Genomic DNA, 26,202 nt, shown 5'->3' on the forward strand with positions numbered 1-26,202 from the left:
CAAAATGCAGTACCTAAACGTACTTTATTGTACTCTAATACATTTCCCAAAGTTTCAGCTCGATATTTTATTTACAAAAAAAGTTCTTAGGTTAAAAAAAAAACATTCAGTGAACTGAAAAACTGTGGTCGGTAATATAGGTATTTAGCTGTGTCACATGCCCTTAAAGCAACATATGTATTTATTGTTTGACTTATAAACTATTTTTCTACATAGTCCCCTTGGACTTGAATATATTCTTTGTATCTGTTCTCAAGCTTTGACAAACCTTCTTTATAAAAATCCGTGCCCTGTTTTTTAAAAAATAATTTAACAAAGTCTTTCGCTTCATCATTTGAATTGAAGTGATGCCCTACCGAAAGAAATCTTTGAGTTTTCTTTAACGAAATAGCTTGGCCCATTTGAGTCTATAAACAAAGTCGATTTGAAACAAAATAGTCTCGGAGATAGTTTGAGAGATTTGGGTCCTTTTCAAGATCCTTTTAGTGGTCGGTTTAAGAGTGGTGCGACGGTAATATAATGTTCCTTTTGTATTCGTCACGTACCGGGCGGGCAGAGTTATTTACAGTAATTGGTCGTGGCTAACCCGCTCTCCCTTTTCAAATTTCTCTTCAAATTATTAACACTTTTTTTTAATTGATGAATTTTCTCATTATACTTATTTATAATTATAACTTATATACTGATATAAAATTTTCTAGTTGAATTCAAAAATGTTGTCTTTTTTGGCGTATCTCATTCCATTTACGAGAAACGTTCTAATAATTCCAATTTTAAGCATTTAAAAAAAAAGTTAGATATCTGAAGTCATCGAAACCCATAGATTTCGAATTATTATGTTTTAGGCTGTTATCTATGAAATTTAAAAAAATCTACTTCTAAATTTTAATCCGGAAACTTAACAAAGGACCCTTGAGTGTCGGCTACTCTATTGAGATAGCCTCTCTGCTCGTTATTTATGCTCGTATATTTATTTCAATTTCGGAAAGGATATTTTAAAGCCTTCAGACCATTTAAACGAGCTTCCTGGACCTTTAAAAATATCTACCTGAGTGCCTGCGGATAATTTCTTTGAGATTCTTTGACCTAAAGAATTTTTAGTATATACTCAAAGATTCTTTTCGGTAGGGTGGCCACCCAAACTTTCCTTTAACTTAGGAAAAAAAAAAAGTCACTTTGTGCGAGATCTGAAGAGTAGGGTGGGTGATTAAAAATTTTCCATTTGAATTTTACCAGTAAGGTTTGTGTTTTTTTTTTGCTGAATGAGGCCGTGCGTTGTCGTGAAAAAGCAACACTTTTCTCGATAATTTTCCAGGACGCTTTTGTTTAATGGCACACTCATGCATTTGTCACCATAAATATCCACTAATTTAGTGTGAATTTCGTTGCCATTAAGCCCTTTTGCAGTTAAAAAGCGAATAACTGCACGCAACTCACAAGTGGACACGTTTTTCACAGGTAACTCCATCGTTTCCGAGCCGCTACTGATGAAAAAAAAATTTTTCGGCACCTAAGACCGGTTCCGCTCTTATCGGTATATCCTAAACTAAAACTATGTTCGGCCCCAGCTCTCTAGATGGCGCTGGGGCAAAACGGCAGACTAGGGAAACTTACTTTTTGAACACCCCTCGTATTTTCGCGCTCAAAGGCTAACAAATTCAGGATAAATTCAGAAGATTTCAGAACTATTCAATTTACATTCAAAAGAATTCAAATGAATTGGAAATTAACTTCAGATTAATTGAAAATAATTTTAAAATATGAAAAGACTTCATTGAATTCAGTAACTTTGAAATAAGCTTAGAAAAATGCAAAAGGGAATTCAACAAATTTGATTAAAGAAATTTAAAAGAATTTAGGGCGAATACCAAAAAATTCAAATTTCTTTAAATCTTTGAAAACCTACTAATTTTGAAGGAATTTAACCCTTAAAGTGCACTGTGGGTGTTTCATACCCAAGCAATTTTCAAACTCTTATAAACCATACTTAATTCGAAAAAATATACTCACTATCGCCATCTAGATTTAGTTGCATTTTTAACAATATTTGTGTTATTCAGGTTACATCAGCGTTTAAATATAAATTATTTTGTAGCTCTGACACAATCAGGAATTACAGTGTTTCATATACAAATCGAAAATTTTCCAATGTATTAATTTATTTAAAACAAAGAAAAAAAGTTTTTTCTACTTTAACAGATAACTCTTTAACAAAATAATTGAATTTTTAACATAATAGTTCAATATTCAACCTAAAAAGATAAATTACCAACAAAAAAGTGTCATAGTTTATATTTTAATAAAAAAAAATTATACAACAAAAGAAAAAAATTTTAAAACAAAAAAAAGAAGTATTTTCCACTAAACAGTTAGATTTTCAACCAGACATAAGCCTTCAATAAGAAAAAATTCACAATGTAATTTAACTTTGTCCCAAGTAGTTCAATTTTCAATTAAAAAAGATTAATTTACAATAAAATCATTAAACTTTTTTAATAATGAAATCTTTAACAAAAAAGTGATTTCTTAACAAAGCGATTCAACTGAATGTTTTAAACAAATTAGTTGAATAATCAAGCAAAGAAGAACGATTTTAAACCAAAAAGTTGCATTTTCATACAAAAAATGAATTCGCTTCTATGACATCTAGCTTTAGTTGGAGACACTAACTGTAATTAAGTCGTTTAGCATACTGCGTCAAATGCCAGTCTACTAGCAGCAGTTTCTGAAAGTAGAAGTAAAAAAGTCGTGGGGTATGGAACACCCAGTGTGCACTTAGTGAGTGGAAAAGTAATTTTGAAGTTAGTTTTTTTTTTTAATTTGACTGATTTTTGTTTACTTTTTGACGTAAGTATATCATATGAAATAAAATAATAATTTTTTTTTTTCGATTATTTCATACTTTTTTTCTTTGTAGATGGCTTATAACTTACGGCAGCGCGTCATGCGAGAGCAAACTGTGGATGTCTTGAATAAAATATAATTGTTAAAATACAGTTATGTGTGTCTCTTTTTTTAATTTCTTGTACTTTTATAGCATTACTTGTCACAGTTCCTCAATTTTTATAATCATAAATCGATTTAAAAGCAAACAATCTGATTCATCATTTTATCATAAAATTGACTTTTCAACTGTGCAAAAAAATATCTTTTTTGACAGCACTCATGTTGCAATATTTTTTTTATGAAAGTACACAATTTCAAAAGTATAGTCATAAGTTTTCAGGTTAAAATAATTAAAATTGCGTGAGTTATGAACTTTAAATTAAAAAAAAAACATTTTTTCACTTTTTTCAATAAAATTTTTAACAAACTTAAAGTAAAATAAATGGCTATAAAATCAACTCTACCTTATACAGGATAGCACAACCTATATCGGATAATTTTTTTGTGACAAAATATTCAACAGGGGTTAAACAATACATGATTAAATACGCTGGGGTGATTAACACCCACGATGCACTTTACCGTGATTTGTACCATGTATGCACTTTGAGGTTTAAAGCAGAATTTTTTATTACAAAAAAAGTTGAGTTATCATCCAAAAAAGATACCAGTTAACTCAGTAACATCAAAAATGGAATTTTTGTAACAAAAAAATAAGTTTCTACGAAAAAAATTGAATTTTCAATCCAAAAAGACGATTTTTTTAGTCAAAAAGGATGATTTTTTTAGCAAAACAGTTAAATTCTCTACCAAATAGTTGCAGTTTTATCCAAAAAACGATTAATTTTGTGCTAATACAGATGAATTTGTAATCAAAAACAAAGTTTTTGTTATGAGTGGAACTTTCATCCAGAAAATGTTTCAGTTCATTTTTCAACACCAAAATATAAATTTTAAACAAAAAGTCAATTTTCAAAAAAGATAGTTAAGTTTTCAAGAAAATAGTATAATAGCTTAATTTCTAACCAAACAGTTGCATTTTTATCAAAAAAGATTTAATTTCTGCTAAAGCAGGTAAACTTTCGAAAGAAAAAAGAGTTGAATTTTCAACCGAAAAGTTGGCGAAAACTGCAATTATCTATCAATTAAAATAAATTCTGATATTATCATAAAATCGCAGAGAATTTATTTCTCGGTTATATTCTCACTAATATTCTCGTTACCGTTCTCAAAGTAATATAACCGGCTCAGAACTCTAGTCTGCTAGCAGCAGCTGCTGAAAGTGGAGGTAAAAAAATCGTGGGGTACTGCTCACCCAATGTGCACTTAGTGAGTGAAAAAGTAATTTTAGAGCCAATTTTTTATGTTGAAATTTTATTGTCTTTTGTTTACTTTCTAATTTTATACTTTATTTCTTTGTATCGAAATTTTCAAGAATTTGTTCGAAATTTTTTTTAATGAAAAATCTTTCTTGGTAGAACATTCATCTTTTATGGTAGACATTTTCTCTTGTTTCCGAACAAGTCGAACTATGTAGGTGAACATTTTTTTTAAAATGAATTGGACTGTTTTGAATTTATAACTCAAACATTTTTTGGTTGAAATATAAACTACTCTATTTTTTAATGAGAATTCATGTTTTTTTCATGTTGTATTCAGTTTGTTAGAAAACTGAAGTCTCATATTGAGAATTCACTTTTTTTTAAACGTATATTTTTTGTATATTTTTTAAAAATATATTATGACAATTTAAGTTATTGGGATATTAATTTATAGTTATACGTTTTTATTTAAATAAAAATTAAAAAAATGTCCTATGATTTTTTCCAAGTATTTTTCCAAGGAAGCTAGAACGAAATAATTTTAATAACACAAACATGACTTTAAAAACGTACTTTTTCTGCTCTTGGTTCCTACAGTATTTAAATTTGTTTCTACTTTATTTTCAGCAGTTGAAAATTCAACACTTTGGTTAAAAACTTATTTCTTTCCGTTGGAAATTCGATTGCTTTGCTAAGAAATTTGTATTTTTTTGTTTAAAAATTCATAATTATGTGTTGCAAATTTTTATTTTTTGGGAGGAATTCAATGGTTTTTTATTTTAAAATTGAAATATTTTTAGTTGACATATCAACTATTACATTTTTCGTGAAGAATTCAACTTTTTTGTTTGAATTCAATAGTTTCTTAGTCAAAATTAATTTTTTCCAGTTAATTCGGGTAGAATTTGAATGAAAATTCGTACTCTTTGCATGCATTCAATTGTTTTTAATTAAAAACTAAAATCCTTTTCGGTTGAATTCAACTTATTCGTATTTAAAATGAAAATATTTTTTGATTGACATAGCAACTATAACATTATTTTGATGAGAATTCATCGATTTTGGTTACAAATTTAATGATTCAGTTAAAATTTTTTATTTTTCGTTGAAAATTCCTCTGTTTGGGTTGAAAATTAACTTTTTGTTAAAATTTCATATTTTCGTGGTGGAAAATAAACTTTTTTGTCGAAAATGCACCTTTTTATCTTAAAACTTGATCAATTTGCCAGAAAATTTGAATTTGGTACAAAATTAAACTATTTGGTGGAAAATTTAACATTGATGTTGCAAATTTATATTTTCAGGTTAAGTATTTATCTTTTTTTCAGAAATTTAATCATTTAGTTTAAAATTCAATTATTTTGTTCAAAATTCAACAATTTGTTCAAAAAGTCCTCTGCTTTGATAGAATTCAACTGTGTCTTGTTTGAAATTAAATTTGGTTTATGTTAAAATAACAAATTTCACTTTTTTTTTAAATTCTTGATTTTGGGTTTCAAACTTAACTATTTTATTGAAAATTCCTATTATTTGTGATGAATTCATCTCATTCTTATTTAACATTACAATATGTTTGTTAAAATAATGGCTATCACATTTCTTGTTGAGAATTCGCCTTTTTTGGGTGAAAATTTAAATATTTTGATGAAAATTCAACAATTTTGTTTGAAAGTTATACTTTTTGGTTGAAAATTCAAATGCTTTGTTAAAAATTCGTCTGTTTTGGGTTGAAAATAATCTTTTTTTGTGAAAATTCATATTTCCGGATTGGGAACTAAACTATTTTGTCGAAAATTTGCCTTTTTTGGCTCGAAACTTGAACTTTTATAAAATTCTAATATTCGGTGTAAAATTAACATTATAGTTTGTGAATTTAAAACAATTTTATTGTTAAAATATCAAAATTATTACATTTTTGTATTAAAAATTCATATTTTCAACTTTACAATTAAACAATTTGGTAGAAAATTAAATGATTTTGGTTGCAAACTCAACTATTTTTATTGAAAAAATTGGGTTAAACTGTTTGTGAATTAAAACTAAGATCTTTTTTTGGTTGAAGATTCATAATTTTAAATGAAATTTCATCTCTTTCAATAAAAATGTGCAATTTTAGTTCTTTTAGGGAATTTTTTTAATTTAAATGTGAAAAAAGAGATTAGGTAATCCTGAAATTCCCTGCTTTTATAACACTTTCACCTTTCAAAAAATATTATTCATCAATGTATCTTCAATTGAAGGTTTTTATTTCAGATCCTAATAATTTATATTTGGTTCCACTTGGATGTTAGAAAAAAAAAATGAACTTCCAAAGCATATTTTACATACCTTTGCTAGTTCGACTGCTTCTTTAATGTAGTTTGCCGGCTCTACATCGCCGTATCTTACTAAATGTGGCGCTACCTCCTCGATTCTAGAACGTACCTCCGCCAAAGTGTCATACGGTAAACAGTTTCCAGAAATCTGCAAAATAACATTAATGGTAAAAAATTGTTTAAAATAATGCACAGAAACTTAAATTGTAGATTAGAAATCTTTGAAAGCATTGACCGATTTTTTTCCGAGTAATTCAAATTTTCAAATTAAAGCCTTCAAAACTGAACAATTTATAATTCAAAACGTCAAAAATTACACATTTCTCAACGTTAAAGGCACTCGCGGTCACGAATTTGCTAATTGGATAGCATTTAAAAATTATTAATTAAAATTGTTATACTTTGAACGATCCTTAATTTGTAACCTTTATTATTACTATTCAATACCTAAAACTTAAAACTTCTTGACTATAGTAAGACTTTTAATTTAAAATTTTAAACTTCAGAGATTAAATTTCAAAATATTTATTATTTTTATTATTCTGCTATCTATTAATATAAAATTATACAATTTATAATGTTTCAATTTGAAAAAATTAGTTTTCAACCAACTAGTTAAATTTTCATCTAAAATTATGGATCTATTACCAGAAACGACGAATTTTCAACAAAATACATACATTTTTAACCAAATAGTTGAGATTTCAAACAAGAAAATTAATGTTCTACAAAAAAAAGTTAAATTTTCAACACGAAAATATTAATTTTCATCAAAAAAGTAAGTTTTCAACCAATTAGTTAAATTTTCATAAAAAATTATGAATTTACTACCAATAACGACAATATTTTCAACAAAATACATACATTTTTAACCAAAGAGTTGAATTTATAAACTAAAACAGATCACGTTTTAATCAGAGATAGAATAGTTAAATTTTAATTTAAAAATATATACTTTTCAATTTAAAAAATTGAATTTTTTACATAATAGTTTATTTTTTTACCAAATTAATGAATATTCAAGCCTAAAAAACGAAGTTTCTACAAGAAAGTTGAATTTTAAACCCGAAAATATTAATTTTCAACAAAAAACTTCGTGCTCAACCAAACAGTTAAGTTTTCATCCAAAATTATGAATCTACTATAAAAAACGACGAATTTTCAACAAAAAACATACATTTTTAACCAAGTAGTTGATATTTCAAACAAAAAAATTAATTTTCTACCAAAAAATACAAATTTTCAACCAAAGGGTTGAATTTCTCGACTAAAAAAAGATGGCTTCTAATCAAAGATGGAATAGTTAAAATTTCATTAAAAAAATATATAATTTTCAATTTAAAAAATCGAAATCAATTTGAGAAGTTTTTTTAAATCATTTTTAAGATTTTTAAGATTTTAGACTATAAAAAAATGTCGAAAATAGGACAAATTCAAAACGTTAAAAATGAAATATTTTCCAAATACAATTTAAAAATTTCAATCATTCAAAATTCAATGGAATTAAAACTGTATTATTTCTAATTAAAAACGTTACAAATTGAAAATTTTCAGATTAGAATGTTCTTTTAAATAATTAATTTTATTATAAAGGAGTTGAAATTATATAATTTATAATTTAAAGCTTTTAGAATTGAACAATATTATTTTGAATTGACGAAGCTCGAATCTGAATAAAATTTAAGAGCAAAATTTCGAAAATAGGACAAATTAAGTGGTTATATACCTGTTTTTTCAAAAAATCGAAAAAATTTTTATTGCTCAATCTTAAAGTACAACTTCTGAAAAACATTTTCTCAAATTTTCATAGAGACCCGAACAATAGTTCGATAAGAAAAAAGCGTTTCGAAGCGCAGACTACGTTTACATACACTCACATTCAAACGTTGAATGTGATTATCTCGAAATCGTGTTTTTCCAAAAGTACCTTTGCTGTGACCGCGATTGCACAAGAACTATTTGACCGATCTTCTTCAATTTTTTTTTAAATTGTCCGTGATAATTGTGCTCAGTTCGTAAACGATTCGATTTTTGTGCACCAATTTTTATTTTGAAGATTAGAATTTTTAAATAAAATTTTTAGAGCTCGAAAAATTAACTTTTTGAAAAAATCCTTACTGTATGCAGAAAAAATCAAATATTTTTTTAAATAATCGTATATAACCCCTTAAAAACGTGAAAAAGGAAATATTTTTAGATTACAATTTTGAATATTCGCAACAACTTTCTTCTGTTATAAATTTTTTATTTCAGTTATAAATTTTATTATTCGGTTGAACATTTAATAACTTTCTTAAAAAGACATCCATTTTCATTGCAAAATTGCATCCAATTTTTATTTTGGTGTTAAAAAGTGAACTAGAATCTTCTTTGGGTGAAAATATAACTATTTTTTTAAAGTTTTTTTTTATTCAGCTGTTTTAGGAGAAATTTCATCTTTCTGGAATAAAAATTTAACTTTTCGGTTTAAAATTCAACTCTTTTTTGAAAGTTTGTCTTTTTGATTTTAAAATTCACTTGCTTCAGCAGAAATCACATCTTTTTCAAATAAAAATCTAATATTTTTAAAATAAAAATGAAAACATCTGGTTGGAAATTAAATTAATTATACCGTTCACTTAAAAATTTAACTATTTCGTAGAAAATATACTTTTTGTTTAAAATTTATATCTTGGTGTTGAAAAATGAACTGAAATCTTTTCGGGATGGCAGCGCCGGATTAACCTTTTTCGGGGCCTGGGGCTAAATCTTGAAGGGGCCCCCTTAAGGGCAGAGAAAATCCAAATGTTTGACGGTGCAGAAAAATAACATCTGCCATGAAACTATTTAGTTAAGTTTACAAAATTAACTATTACATAATTTTTTAAAAAGTTTTAAATGTTTCTTCAGAAGTTTTGTAGAAGTTGTAGTAACGTACTCAGAATTTATATATTTTTTCTGGAGTAAAGGGGCCCCTGACTGCCCAGGGGCCTGGGGCTATAGCCCCACCTAGCCCTATGGTTAATCCGGCGCTGCGGGATGGAAGTTCTACTTTAAAAAAATTTGTCGCTTTTCATTAAAAATTCATTTGTTTTAGAAGAAAATTCGATTTTTGTAAAAAAAAATGCAAATATTTGATAGAGGCTTCAACTATTTTGCTAAAAACTTAATCTTTTTGGTTGACAAAATTCCTCTTTTTGGATGAAAAATTAAATATTTTTCGTAGAAAATTATTTCCGGTTTAAAAATTCATATATTGATCGTGAAAACTCAACTGACATCTTTTTGAGCAAAAAATTCAACTATTTTTTTTTTAATTGATCTTATTGATTCAAAACTTCATCTATTTCAGAAGAAATTTCATGTTCTTTTTAAAACGAAAATCCAACTTTTTGTCAAAAAATCAGCTTTATTTGCTTGAGTATTCAACTAATTTGTTTAGAAGATTTGGTTGAATCACTTTGTTAAGAAATCACTTTTTATGTTAAAGATTTATATTTTTAGTTGAAAATTCATCTCTTTAGTTAAAAGTTTTATTATTTTGTAAGAAATTAATATTTTTTAATTAAAAATTTAACTGCTTCGGTAAAAGTTAAACTACATTAAAATTTTTTTTTATTAAAGGCTTAAATCTTTGGTTAAAAATTTAACTGTTTAATTTGAAATTTCATTTTTGCTAGGTAAAAATGCATCAGTTTCTTCTGGCATGAAGCTAAAGTTTTATTTATTTTTTGAGTGAAAAATACGAGGAAAAATGTTTATTTGTTGGAAATTCGTGTTTTTGGTCTTAAAATTATTTTTTTGTTTGATTGTATAAACAGGGTGGCTGTTTTAATCAAAGAAAAAATTCCCGGTAATTTTCCGGTTTTTGCCCAGTTCGGAAATATTTTTACGGCCAATGAAATTTAAAAAATCAAATTATATTCTAAACATTTTTCCATATGAAGTAATAAACAATAAACGACAAATTAAAACATTCAAAGTGGAATACTTGAATTCCAAACTTTTAAAATTAAAGTATAAAAGTTTTTCAATTCCAAAATTGTGTATTCAAATGCTCAAAAATTTACAAGTACCGAATGAAAGTCATCCTTCAAAAGCTTTAAAATTTTATTTCAAAATCTTGAGAAATCTAGAAGTGGTTTTGAATTTTTTCAAACTCAAAACAAATTTAGAATTTTTTTCGGAACTTTTAAATATATTTCAAAATGAATTGAGTTTTTTCTATAATTTTTAAAAAATCCTGCAAATTAAAAAAAAATCAAATTTGAATTTATAAATAAAAATAGAACACTTATTATTTGTACAAATATTAGAGTAATATTAAGAGATATTTAAAAGTTTTAAAAAGATTCGAATTAAATTTAGAACTTTAAATAATTTAAAATTCTTACAGCCGAATATAAAATCAAATGTAGATTTTTGCAGATTTCAAACAAAAAATGTAGTATTTTTTTTAAAATTGTGACTTCAAAAAAATAAAAAATTTTCTTAACATTCTTAGGAAAATTGAAAATGATTTTTCACTTTGAAAAATTATTGTAACAGAAAGTTTAAAAAGATTTTAAGAGATTTAAAAAATTATCATAAAAGAACATGGAAGATTTTACAGATTTAATTTACTTTGCTGGATTATAAAAAATTGTAGGGAAAATTCGATTAATTTTAAAATATATTAAAAAGTTTTGAAAGAAAATGTTAACACGGTTCGTTTAAATTACTTGAAATCATTTCAAGTTTTTAATTAATTTTGAATCTTTTCAAAACTTCTACATATCTCTTAAAATTATTCAAATTCTTTTCTGCAAATAATAAGTGTTGAATTGTTATTTATGCGTCAAAATTTAACAATTTCACTTATACATTAAACATTTTTTAAATAGAACAATTAAAATTGTAACGCTAGAAGTTTAAAAGTTCTTCAAAAATCTAAATATTTGGTTTCAATTTACTCGTCTTAAATGAACAGTGAAATATTTCTAAATATTGAATATTTATTCTTTTTCTACATTAAGAAATTTCAAATTAAATGGGATAAAAATTAAATAATTTAAACTCACAATGTTTTAAATTTAATAAAAACCTTCAATTATGACTATTATTATTATGGACTTATTTTTAAGTTGAAAATATTAAAACGCACGTTTACATTTTTTAATGGCTAAACCAAAATTAATAGAAATAATATATTTATAAACTTATTTATTAAATTAAATATAAAAATAATATAAAAGAAGACTTGGAACACTGTATTAAAAATATATTACTGATAAATCATGACAATTTTTATTTAAAAATAAAATTATCGCAATAAATGATATATTAATTTAAATTCTTATCAAGACTTTCGGATTAAAACAGTTACAATCTGGAAATTCTCCAATTTTGAACAGATCTAGAATTGTATGGTCAAAATCAATTATTGTTCAGATTTCTATACTTGAGTACAGATCCATTTTCAAAAAAATCTATTTATTTATATTTACAGTTGATAAAATGAAACTGTTTTTTATCAAAAATGTTCAACTACAAATACTTTTAATTTTTTTAATCTTTAAAACTGCACTTTAATTATTTAAAAAACTGTTAAAATCGAACTTGTGCAGATTTTTCTTCTGAAAATTCTCGGTTTCCTGGTCCGGAGGCACCCTGTTTTTTATTTACAAATCTTCAATTTTAAAAACTTACAATTATTTGATCCTTTAAAACTACATTTTGAAAATCTTTAAATTGCAATCTATGCCTTTAGAACCTAAAAATCTAAAATGGTAAATTTTTAAATTGAAAGATTTTCGAATTAAACATTCTAAAATGAATAATATAATAATTTATAAAAATCACAGTTTGAAAAAATATTTTAAAAACGGTTGAAATCAAAGTTGGACAACATTTTTATTCTAAAAATGTTTGAAAATTCCGGGTCAAAAAATAAATTCACTGACATTTCCCGGTTTTCCCCGGTCTCATAAAATCCCCGGTCATTTCCCGGTTTTACAGGTTTCCCGGTCCAACGGCTACTCTGACAAATTTCATTCTTTTTGGATTGAAATATAAACTATGACACGTTTCGTTGAGATTCTTTCTTTTTAAATTTAATATTCAACCATAATGTTAAAAATTTTTATAAAATATTCGATGTCAAAAGAATCATAAGATTAAAATGCTGGTATTTTAATATTAATGATTTGAAATGAAAAATGAGTCAAGGAAAATTCAGGGAATTTTGAAAATGTTTTCGGTTTCGAATTTTTCCGCAAGAGGCGCTATAAGCGATGCAGGTAGCATTTTTAAGTTGCATTTTAAATTGGGCGTAGAAAGAATTTTACCATTTTTTTCCATAAATTTAAAACAATAAGTGACAAAAAGATTTATCGGAAACTAGATGTTGCATGTATAATTTTCATCGTAATCAATGAAAAAAACAAGATATTTTTTGTTAAAACTGTTTTTCTCAGAAAATAATTATTCTACTGTCATATAAGTTCCAAATCACCATAAAATAAAGTTTAGTTAATGCATACAGTAAATTATTGAATTCAAAATATGAAAGAAGTATGAATGGTAGACGATCAGAAATGAAATAGTAATTCTAACCTAACTTTTGGGTTATAATTTTTTAGATAGTACATATTCCGTATATAAATTAATACAAATTTATTCTAAGTTCACTTTTATGCCAATGTAAGTTGATTCAAGATTATAATGTGTTGAAACATATATAACATACTAAAACAATTATTTTGCTGACAAAAACAGTTTTAACCTAAAACGTGTTTTTTCGCTCTATAAGATGAAAATTTCACATGTAACACTTAGTTTCCGATAAATCTAAATTATTTCCATCCACTTATCATTTTAAACTATGCAAAATATTTTTAAAAAATTGTTTTAAGCACAAATTAAAATGCATCTTGAAAATCCTACCCGGGTTCGCGAGTTCACATTTTGGCCGCATTGAAAACATAGATGGAGTACTGCAGCGCAGCAGACCCCAATATTCCCCTCCGAAATAATGCTCTAGATCCGTCCTTCAGTTAAAATGAAAATTAAAAAACAAAAATATGAAAAACATACTTCAGAAAGTGCTCGGATGATTTTCCAGTCAGGTCGAGCCATTCCAGGTGGTGTAATTGCTGCATTAGTTTGCTGAGCTCTGCCTTCCGTATTAGCAAAACTGGCATTTTTCTCCGTGTAGGCCGCACCACAAAGAACGACATCCGCCATTGCCGCGCCACGATCGCCATGACTTCCAATATAAACGATATACGATTTTCCAAAGTCCACTTTCTCAATGTTTGCATCATCCGCTCCCAAGAGGAAGAGACACCTAGGCTCTGCTTTCTTTACTTCCTCTATGGTAGATCCATACCCGAGATCCAACGCACCTACTTGAGAAGCGTTCGTGTGAAGGACATTAAGTACTTTCCACTCAGGAGGAGTCTGAAAATAATCAAATTAAAATTACAACTACTTAACTTACGAAATTTAACCATCAAGTGGAAGGATCTCGACATTTTTCGTTCCACCTATAATGGGTCCAACAGAACCGAGCAAATTTTAAACTAAAATATCATCGTTTTGAGTATACTTAGCTCTATTTATTTTCTAAATTGTTGCCCAGTGTCTCGGAAAAAAATAAATATTGTAAAAATAGACATAAAAATTATTCGCGTATGATAAATATTTTGAAAAAAATGAGACCATTTTTGGGGAAAGACAGTGTTGAAAAAACATCTGGGTCCCTGGGACCCATTCTAGCACTTTAGGGTTGATATTAAATCGATATTTTTAAATAATTGAATCAGAATATATACACGGTTTAGCGAGTTTATTATAAATGATATTTCTATTTCATGTTCTAGAAAAGAAGATGAATTTTCTACCAAGTGAGCCGATTTAAAAAGAATGAATTCTCAACCAAATAGTGAAATTTTGAACTAAAAAAAATTCAGCTTTCAACTTAAAATGGAATAGTTGAATTTTCAGCTAAAAAAATAATTTTACACAAACAAACAAATTTTCATTCAAAGTGATGAATTTTTAACCAAATAGATTAATTTTTAACAAAAAAGATTCTTAAGTAACTGATAGACTTGAATTTTTAATCAAAAATATGAATTATCTACCGAAAAATACCATTTTTCAACCAAATATATGAATTTTTAACGAAATTGTTTAATTTTGAACTAAAAAAGATAACTTTTTAACCATATTGGTGAATTTTTAACTAAAATTATGAATCTTTAACTGGAATAGTTGAATTTTCTCTCAAAAAGATGAATATCTAACTAAATTGACGAATCTTTAACTAAAATAATTGAATTTTCAACCAAAAATATGATTTTGAAACTGGAATAAATTACATTTTCAGGTTAAACAAATAATTTTAACAACAAAAAATTCACCTAAAACTATGAATCTTCAACTGGAATAGTTAAATTTTTAACTAAAAAAGACAAATCTACAACCAAGTAGTTGAATTTAGAATTATAAGTTCAATTTTTAACAAAAAATGGAATACTTAAATTGTTAGTTAAAAAATAATGTTTAACTATTGGGAATGGTGGTCTAACATTTCGCCACCTGGCGTTGAAAACTGAAACTAGAAATAGTAGGTACAATTTTAAAGATGTAAATTAATTTTTGCATAAAAGTGTTTTTACAATAGTTTTGTGAAGTGTAAAACAATGATTAAATACTAAAAACAAATCTTCATAAAAAACAAATAGTTTTAGATAGAATTTTCATCTTATACAGTGAAAAAAATACATTTTTGTCAAATAGGTTTAAACAAAAAAACCACAATTATTTCACTACTTCGTGTAAGTTTCAATGAATTTAAGTTTGAATAAACTTTAATTCATGTATGTAGAGACCAATTTTATCCAGATTATGCGAAGAATATCAAAAATAGGCGATTTAGGGTGGTCGTTTTATTCCAAGAAAAAAATTCCTGGCAATTTCCCGGGGTTTTCCCGGTTCGCAAACATTTTTCATGGCCAATGAAATTTAAAAAATTGAAATCTAAGGCTAAAAATTTTTCCATTTAAATTATTATAAAATGATCTGCAAATGAAAGCACTCAAAGTGGAAATCTTGAATTTCAACCTTTTAAAATTGGAGTTTAAAATTTTTTATTTAATTCTGATTCAAATGCTAACTAACACTTTCAAACTGAACAATTTTTAACTAAATGTACTTAATCTGCAAAAATCAATTCTAAAAATATAAATCCACGTTAACATTTCAATGCCTTAAAGTCTAAATTGAAGAATCAATCAATGAATTAAATTGTTTTCAAAATTATAGCATTTAAAGCAATTTTAAGCCAGAAACATAAAAAATTTAAAGATTACATTTTTTTATAAACTGAACACAAATCTTATTCGAAAATCTTGAAACATCTGCATGTTGTTTAAATTTAAAAAATTTGTTATTATTTTTGAAATTATTTGAGAACTTTTAAACATCCTTTAAAATGAATCCAATTTTTTCTAATTTTTTTTTTATTCTGCCAAAATAAACAAATTTTCTTAAAATCTTCCACATTCATTTTTAACAGTTTTGTACATCTTTCTAAATCTTTTTGAATAATCACTCAAAATTATCTTTTCAAAATAAAAATCATTTTAAATTTTCATCGGAAATGTTTTTTAATCTTCTGAAGCCATTCAAAATTCTTAAAAAGCTTTTAAATTTTTTGCTTGAAATCTGCCATAATCCACATTTTATTTAAATTTGTCCGTGGGCTATTTACACTAAAATTTTGTTACTAATAGCCGGATTTTGTCGGTACACGTAGACAGTTTGTTTAAATTATTTCAAATCCTTACCAATTTTTAGTTGAACTTGATTTTTTTTAAACTTCTAAATATTTCTTCAATTTCCTTGATTTTTTAAAACAATAATATGTATTCAATTGTTATTTATACATCAAAGTTCCAAAATTTGACTCAAAAATTAATTTTTTTTTTTAAAAGAACAATTAAAATGTAATAAAAGCTTTTAATTATGAATATATTATTTTAAAGTTATTTAAAAATTGAATATAATTTACATAATTTTCAACGTTAGAAACTGGAAATTCTAAAATTGCGAACTGATTTCGAATAGTCTTGTAAAATTAATTATTATTCACCTTTTAAACCTTAAAGAACAGTTGAGTTTTAAAAGTCATTAATTTATATTCACAGTTGATCAACTAAAAATGTTTTTTTATCTCATACCTTCGATTTCAAACGCTTCTAATTTTTAATGGCTTAAGTCTTTAAAACTGCATTTTGAAATTCTTTAAAATAAAACGTAACCTAACAATTAAAATATAAAATTAAAAATTTGCTAAAGTGGAAGATTTTTGTATTTAAATTTGTAACATTTCCGGTCAAAAAATAAATTCAGCAGCCACCCTGCGATTGGAATTTAAAGAATTCTAACCTAACTTTCATATCAGTTATTAAATAGTAAAAATTTAATGTATAAATTAATAAAAATTTACTTTGAGTTCATTTTTGCTTCAGAATAAATCCATTTTAGTTTATAATCTTTTTTAAAATCGCAATAAACAAAACAATCATTGTTTTTTAAGAAAAATATTTTTGTAACAAAGTATTCTTTTTTAATTTATAAAATTTATATTCCATCTACACCCCTTTATTTCGGATGAAGACTTATTTTTATTATCCAATAAATACTTTTAATTCCACAACAAAAATCGTTAAAATACTTTTATGCACAAATTAAAATGCATCTTTAAAATTATACCTATTCTTTCTAGTTCGGATTTTTGTCACCAGGTGGCGTATCGCAGTTTAACCATTCTCAGTACTGACGAATTTTCCACTGAAATGATGAATATTTATCTGGAATAGTTGAATTTAAACAAAGAGATCAATCTTAAACCAAGAAGATTAATTTATACAAAAAAAAGACGAATTTACAACCAAATACACTAGTTTTAAATTACAAAAGATAAATTGTATGCCACAAAAAGAACAGTTTTTTTCAGTTAAAATAATTAATATTCAACCAAAAAGATGAATTTTCAACTAAAATTATAAATCTTACACTAGAATGATTGAATTTTCAACCAAAACGATGAATTTGCAACTAAAATAATAAATCTTTGATTAAAATCGTTGTATTTTCAACAAAAAAGATGGTCGTTTTACCAAAAAAAGAATTTTCTGCCAAACAGTTCAATTTTCAACTACAACGATGATCTTGAACTAAGAACTTTTCTGTTTTCTACAAAAAATGGAACATTGAAACTTTCAGTTTAGTAATTAATGTTCCACAAAAAAAAATTTCAACAAAATTGATGAATTTTCAAATAAAATAATGAATCTTCAAAAAGAATAGATGAATTTTTAACCAGAAAGATAAATTTTGAAATAAGAAAAAAAAATTTTTCAAACAAAAATGGAATAGTTCAATTTTCAGTTTAAAAATTAAATTTCCACAAACGAACGTACAAATTTTCAACCTAAATGATGAACTTTCAACTACAATAATGTATCTTCCAAAATAATAGATGAATTTTAAAACAAAAAGGTTAATTTTAAACAAAAATGACTACTAATTAACTGATATACTTGAATTTTCAAACAGAAATATGAATTTTCAAGCAACAACATCAATTTTCAAACAACAAAAAAATCATTTTCTACCGAAGAATACGATTTTTCAACAAAATATATCAATTTTCAACGAAATAGTTCAATTTTGAACTAAAAAAAAAACAACTTTTCAACCAAACTGATAAATTTGTAACTAAAATTATGAATCTTCATCTGGCGTAGTTAAATAATTAAGTTAAATTTTCAGTTGAAAAAATTAATATTCAACCAAAAAAATATATTTTAAACTAAAATTATCAATCTTCAACTGGAATAGTTGAATTTTAAACCAAAAACATGTATTTTTAACTAAAATTACGAATCTTGAACTAGAATAATTGAATTTTCAATCAAAAATATGAATTTGCAACTAAAATTATGAATCTTTGATTGGAATCGCTGTATTTTCAACAAAAAGGATTATTGTTTTACCAAAAACTAAAAAGATCAGTTTTCAACAAAAAGTGGGATTGTTAATTTTTCAGTTTAAAAAATTAATTTTCCACAAATAAAAAGAAAACAAATCGTCAATCAGAGTGATGAATTTTGAAATGCATTGATAAATCTTTAATAGGAATAGATCAATTTTAATCAAAAAATATGATTTAAAAAAAAATTTAATTTTCTACAAAAAAAGTTGAATTTTCAACTGCAAAAGTCAAATTTCCAACAACGTAGTTGAATTTTGAAATAGAAAATGTCAATTATTAACCAAAAAAGAAATAGTTCAACTTTCAGTAAAAAAAATTAATTAAAAAAAACTGATGAATTTTGAACTAAAAAAGATAAATTATCAAACAAAAATTAAATGGTTAAATTCTAAGTTTAAAAACATAATGTTCAACCAAAGAGATGAATTTTAAATAAAATTATGAAATATTACATTGGAATCGTTACATTTTCAGTTAAAAAACCAATTTTCAACCAAAAAAAACAGAATTAAAAAAATTTAATTTTCTAAAAAAAATGATAAATTTTCAACTAAAATAATGAATCTTCAAAAATAATAAATGAATTTTGAACTAAAAAAATTAATTTTGAACTAAAAAAAAGTTATCTTTTCAACCAAAAATGGAATAGTTAAATATTCAGTATAAAAATTAATTTTCCAAAACAAAATTTCAACCAAAGTGATGAATTTTCATCTAAAATAATTAATCTTAAAAAAAAATGAATTTTGAACTAAGAAAAAGGTAAGTTTTTACACAAAAATGGAACAGTTAAACTTTCAAATTAAAACTTCATTTTCCACAAAAAAAAAACAAATTTTTAACTAAGGTCATGAATTTTGAACTAAAATAATGAATCTTCAAGAAGAATATATGAACTTTGAACTAAAACGATTATTCTTTAACTGGTATCATTGAATTTTCCACCAAGAAAAAGGATTTTCAAATAAGAATATAAATTTTCAAACAAAAAAGCTTGAGTTTTTATCGAAAAAACCTGTTTTTTCAAACAAAATACATGAATTCTCAACTAAAATCCAAATTTTCAACTAAAATTATGAATCTTCACCAGGAATAGTTGAACTAAAAAAAATTAATTCATTTTCGATAGGTTAAATTTTCAAAGACTAATTTCTACCAAACAAAAAAGATGAATTTTTAACAAAATATATTAATTTTCAATTAGAAAATATAAATTGTTAAACCAAAAATGAATAGTTAAATTTTCAGTAAATAAAATTAATTTTCAACCAAAAAGATGAATTTCGAACTAAAATGATTAATATTTAACTAGATTAATTGCATATTCAAATAAAAATATGACTCTGAAACTAGTTTCAAGTAAATTAATTTTAACCAAAAAAAAAAACAAACAGTTGTTGAATTTTGAACTAAAAAAGAACCATTTCCGACCAAAAATGAAATACTTAAATTTGCATTTAAAAAAGTAATGTTTACCTAAACTGATAAATCTTTAACTGGAATATTTGTATTTTCAAGCAAAAAATGTACTTTTACCGAGAATATTAATTTCTAAGTTTCAACTCAGATGATGGAATATTCAATTTCAACAAAGAAAAAACTAATTTTCATACAAAATAGTTGCACTTTTAAATAAACTGATGAATTTTCAACCAAAAAGATACATTTTTATACAAAAAGATTAATTTAAAAAAAAAAATAATTATAATTTTCTACCGAAAAATACGAGTTTTCAACAAAATACATGAATTTTCAATTATTAGGTTAGAAAACTGGCAAATTTGCTGAGAAAATAATAGCTGACAAACAGCTGTTTAAAAAGATTATATACCTTTATATTAAATAGAAATTTAACATTTGTTTTTAGTATTTTTATAATTTAAGTTCAGAATTTTGTTTAATCTTAGAAATTCGAAATTTTATAAAAAACAAATTCTCCGCACCACATAAATAATTTAATTATAATAAAGCTTACAAGAAAACACAAAATTGGCAACAACAAAAAAAGTGTAGTTTTTTTCAAAATAAAAATTAACCTTTATATTTCAACCGAATCGTCGCCACTATGTTAATTTTTAACTTTTTTCCAAATTATCCCATAGACTTCGAAAAAGGATAATTCAACTTACCAGAATACAAAAAGAAACTGGAACATCTGAATTACATAAAAAACTACAGAAATAAAAAAAAATATATAATACTTTGTCTTTTTTTTAAAGACGTCAAAATTTAAATCTCGGTAACTTTATGAATATTTTATTTTCCAAGACGCTGAAAGACTGCTATTTGAAGTAGATTCGATAATTAATTTTTCGTGTAAAAAATTCTACTAACGTTTGCTTTTTCTCCGATAATCTTAGCCAATTCTTGTGTCTCGGCAAGGATCTTAGCTCCATCCTTTCGACTTAATTGATCAGCTCCCAAAATCACAATTGGTTTTTTGGCATTCTTGAGAGTCTCACTGAAAGGATGCGTGCCGTTCTTCAACTGAGTTATCGTATCGGTTGATTGACCGAGGTGCTGAAAAAAAATCATCCTAGTTTCAGATTTCAATATATTAAAAAAAATATATATATATATTATAAACAACAAAATTATAAGCTCTCAAGAGTAAAATATTAAGTTCAGGGTTCAGATGGACCAGAAGACTAAAAAAAGTGGCATCAAATTATAAAGAAAGTCACATGAAATTTTTAAAAGAGTCCACAAAAAGTGGCATCAAAATGGTAAACCTAATGAAAAAAACCTTGAAAGTTTGAATAATTTTTTAACAATATTCATTCAACTTGAAAGATACTTAACCTGAGTTATAAAAATTTCTTTCAGAATTACTAAACTTCTCAACACGAATTATATTGAAATGGGAGAAGTTTATAATTTAGATTAATTTTAAATGAAGGGAACATTCATTTTGAAGATTTTAAACTTGAAATTACTCAACAATTATGGATTTAAACTTGAGACTGAATTAACATATGCACAATATTGCATTTAATAGGAAACGCTTTAAATTGATAAACTTTCAAGTTAAAATAAATTAAATTTTCAAATTAGTTAAACTTTCAACCCAAAAAAGAATTTTTAACCAAGTCATTGAATTTTTAGAAAAATAGTTCAATTTTCAACCTACAAATAAGATTAAAAGGTCCACTATATGGCTGAACTTTAAAGCCAAAAATACGAATTTTTTTAAAGACAGATGAATTATCAACTTGAAAAGTTAAATTTTCAACGAGATAGTTTAATCTTCAAGCAAAAAGACGATTTTTTTGGAAAAGAGTTGAATTTTTAACAAAAAGGTTAATTTCCCAGCCAAAAAGGTAAATTTGTTAGATAAAAATTGCATTATCAGCCTGAAAAGTAGAATTTTCAACAAATAGATCGTTTTCATCCAAAAAAACACGAATTTTTAATGAAATAGTTGAACTTTAGAAAAAAAAATTTTAACCCAACAGTTGCATCTGTCACCAAATAATTGGACTTTCAATAAAAAAAGACGAATTTTTCACAAAATAGTTGAATTTTTTGTAGAGAAGAGATGAATTTTCAACTTAAAAAGTTAAATTAAAAAAAAAAAGATTTAATTTTCAACGAAAAAGATGGATTTTAAGCCAAATATATAATTAAAAAATAATAATTTTGAACCAATTAGTTCAATCATTAAGCAAAAATAATTTTTTAGAAAACAGATGAATTTTCAACAAAAAATTCATTTTCAGCTCAGAAAAATGCGCTTTTTAGAAGTAATTAAATGATCAGCCTGAAAAGTTGATTTTTTTAACGCAAAAGTTAATTCTCAATCAAGAAAGATGAATTTTTAACAAAATAGTTGAATTTTCAAACATCAAATTAATTTTCAAGCCAAAAAAAATCAATTTGTTAAATGACAATTGAATCATCAACCTGAAAAGTTGCATTTTTAACAAATACATGATTTCCAACCAAAAGAGATGAATTTTCAATGAAATAGTTCAATAAAAAATAAATAAAAAGAATTTTTAACGAACTGTTGCATTTACAACCAAATCGTTGAAATTTCAATCAAAAGAAATTAATTTTTTAACAAATAATTGAATTTCAATGCCAAAAACAAGATTTTTTTTAGAATAGAGATGAATTTTCAACGAAAAAGATGGATTTTAAACCAAATATATAATTAAAAAATAATTTTGAAACAACTATTTTAATCATTAAGCAACAAGAAGATTTTTTTAGAAGACCGATGAATTTTTAACAAAAAATTTAATTTTCAGCCAAGAAAGATGCATTTTTTAGAAGTAATTGAATCACCAGTCTAAAAAGTTGAATTTATAAAAAAAATTAGTTCTCAATTGAGAAAGATGAATTATTCGCGAAATAATTTTAAAAAATAATGATAAAAAGAATTTTTAACCAAGAGTTTAAAAAATTTTTAACAAATAGTTGAATTTTAATGCCAGAAAAAAGATTTTTTTAGAAGAGAGATAAATTTTCAACTTAAAAAGTTACATATAAAGAAAAAGATATTTTCAACGAAAAAGATGAATTTTTAACCAAACATATAATTAAAAAATATTAATTTTGAACCAACTAGTTTAATCATTAGGCAAAAAAAAAACGAATTTTTCAGAAGACAGATGAGTTTTTAACAAAAAAAGTTCATTTTCAGCCAAGAAAGATGCATTTTTTTAGAAGTAATTGAATCACCAGCCTGAAAAGTTAAATTTATAAAAAAAGTTAATTCTCAATCAAGAAAGATCAATTTTTAACGAAATAAGTTTTTTTTTAATTATAAAAAGAATTTTTAACCAACAGTTTTTAAATTTTTTAACAAATAGTTGACTTTTAATGTCAAAAACAAGATTTTTTTAGAAGAGAGATGAATTTTCAACTTGAAAAGATAAATTAAAAAAAAAAGAGATTTTCAATGAAAAAAGACGATTTTTTAACCAAAAATATAATTAGAAAAGAATAATTTTGAATCAAATAATTTATTCATCAAGCAAAAAGACGAATTTTTTAGAAGACAGATTGATTTTTATCAAAAAAGTTAATTTTCAAGCCAAGATAGATGAATTTTTTTAGAAAGAATTTAATCATCAACCTGAAAAGTTGAATTCATAATAAAAAGATAATTCTCAATCAAGAAAGATGAATTTTTAACGAAATAGTTGAGTTTTGAAACATTAAATTAATTTTCAAGCCAAAAAAATCAATTTGTTAAATGACAATTGAATCATCACCCTGAAAAGTTGTATTTTTAACAAATAGATGATTTCCAACCAAAAGAGATGAATTTTCAACGAAATAATTTAAAAAATACTAATGAAAAGAATTTTTAATCAACAGTTGCATTAACAAACAAATCGTTAAACTTTCAATCAAAAGAGATAAATTTTTAAACAAATAGTTGAATTTTTATGCCAAAAACAAGATTTTTTCAGAAGAGAGATGAATTTTCAACCTTAAAAGTTAAATTTAAAAAAAGAGATTATTTTCAATGAAAAAGGTGGATTTTTAGCCAAACATATACTTAAAAAAAATACTTTTGAAACAAATAGTTCAATCATTAAGCAAAAAGAAGAATTTTTTAGAAAACAGATGAATTTTTACCAAAACAAGTTAATTTTCAACCAAAAAAGGTGAATTTTTTAGAAAGCAATTCAATCATCAGCCTGAAAAGTTGATTTTTTAATAAAAAAGTTGATTCTCAAATAATAAAGATGAATTTTTAACGAAATGATTGAATTTTCGAACAACAACAAAAATCATGTTCAAGCCGCAAAGATGAATTTGTCACATGAAAATTGAATAATCAGCTTGAAGAGTTAAGCTTTCAATAAATAGACCATTTTGAAACAAGAGAAACAAAACAAAAATAATAATTTTTAACCTACCAGTTGCATTGATAACCAAATCGTTGGACTTTCAATCAAAAGAGTCGACTTTTCAACTAAAAAAGATGAATTTTTAACGAAATAGTTCAATAAAAAATAAATCAAAAGAATTTTTAACGAACAGTTGCATTTACAATCAACTCGTTGAACTTGCAATCAAAAGAGATAAATTTTTAAACAAATAGTTGAATCTTCATGCCAAAAGCAAGATTTTTTTAGAAGAGAGATGAATTTTCAACTTGAAAAAATAAATGTTTCAAAATAAAAGGTCATCTTCAACAAAGCAGATCAATTTTTACCCAAACAGATATTTTAAAAAAATGATCAATCTGGTCTAAATAATTTAATCATCAAGCAAAGAGACGCATTTTTTAGAAGACAGATGAATTTGTAACAAGAAAGTTAATTTTCAGCCAAGAAAGATTAATTTTTTAGAAAGAATTGAATCATCAGCCTGAAAAGTTTATTTTTTTTAACAAAAAAGTTAATTCATAAATAAGAAAGATGAATTTTTAACGAAATAATTCAGCCAAAAAGATGAATTTGTTAGATGACAAATGAATTATCAAACCTCAAGTGTTAAATTTTCAACCAATAGATAATTTTGAACAAAGAGAAACAAAAATAAATAATAATTTGTAACCTACCAGTTGCATTTATAACCAAATCGTTGGACTTTCAATAAAAAGAGACAAATTTTCCCCAAAATAGATGAATTTTTAACCCAATTGTTTCAGTTTTCATATAAAAAAAAAGTTAATTTTCAACCAAGAAAGATGAATTTTCAAGCAAAAAAAAAAAATGAATGAATAGATTTTTTAACTAAAAAATCTTATTTCTGTCCTAAAAAAGTCACCTATTTACTGTTTTCTTTTTTTTTCGGTCGGAAACATAAAGGCTTCTGTTTGAAAAGAACGGATGAATGAATAAATAGTCGATTATTATAGTTAATTAAATACATCACGAACCTCGTACTTGTACGTTAAATCAACTTTGGGTCCGATGAGTCCAATAGTTAGCTCCGCGTGCAGATATCCTTTCCTCAAACGAGTATTCACCAGCGGGGCCTCAAATCTCGGATTCGTCCCGATTAACAAGACAACGTCCGAATCCTCGAGACTCTTAATTTTATTATTCAGAAGATAACTACTTCTCAGATCGATTCCTGCTCCCTCCGCGTGAAAATTTTGCTCGGTCGCTAATAAATCACTTCCAAGTTTGTTCAACAAATCTTTCATCGCCATTAGTGATTCCGCGTCTGCCATTTTACCAGCAATTACGGCACATTTGTCCTTTGACAAATCTTGCAGGGCTCTGGAAACTAGCACAAAAAAAATAGAAGAAAGAAGATCGAATTAATTTTCTTCATTCAGAATAAATTACGAGGGTAGTTCAATAAGTCCTTAGAATGACCAACAGATGGCGCGCGAATCGCTCCAAATCATCTGTTTTCAGTCAGCACCACTCCCGACTAGATATATGGTGCAGTCACAGTCCACATCTTCTGAGTTTACGTGTTTTTATAACCAATTGAATAAAAAAAATTGTTCGTTAAGAAAAATGGAAAAAAACGAGTTCAGAGCGGTAATCGAACATTTTCATTTAAAGGGTTTAACTCCATATGAGATAAAAAATAAATTGGACTCAGTTCATGGCACATCTGCCCCTGCCTTAGAAACGGTTTATAACTGGGTAAATGAATTTAAGCGTGGTCGTACATCAATAAGTGACGAACCAACCACGTTCAGGAAGGCCCGTAGAAGCAAGTACTCCCGAAA

General features: G+C 25.3%; 1 protein-coding gene across 1 annotated transcript in view; it reads right to left on the bottom strand.

Annotated features, from left to right (window-relative positions):
- LOC117179819 (NADH-ubiquinone oxidoreductase 75 kDa subunit, mitochondrial-like) overlaps positions 1 to 26,202 on the bottom strand; it is a 33,581-nt gene that overhangs the window by 1,056 nt on the left and 6,323 nt on the right. The window contains exons 3-6 of the mRNA XM_033371949.1: positions 25,393 to 25,745; positions 20,883 to 21,068; positions 13,577 to 13,942; positions 6,537 to 6,671 (exon numbers count right to left, since the gene is read on the bottom strand). Of these exons, the coding sequence (XP_033227840.1) occupies positions 6,537 to 6,671; positions 13,577 to 13,942; positions 20,883 to 21,068; positions 25,393 to 25,745 (1,040 nt within the window). The remainder of the gene's footprint in view (positions 1 to 6,536; positions 6,672 to 13,576; positions 13,943 to 20,882; positions 21,069 to 25,392; positions 25,746 to 26,202) is intronic.

This window comes from Belonocnema kinseyi, chromosome 9 (assembly GCF_010883055.1).
Source record: "Belonocnema kinseyi isolate 2016_QV_RU_SX_M_011 chromosome 9, B_treatae_v1, whole genome shotgun sequence".
NCBI classification, from domain to species: domain Eukaryota; kingdom Metazoa; phylum Arthropoda; class Insecta; order Hymenoptera; family Cynipidae; genus Belonocnema; species Belonocnema kinseyi.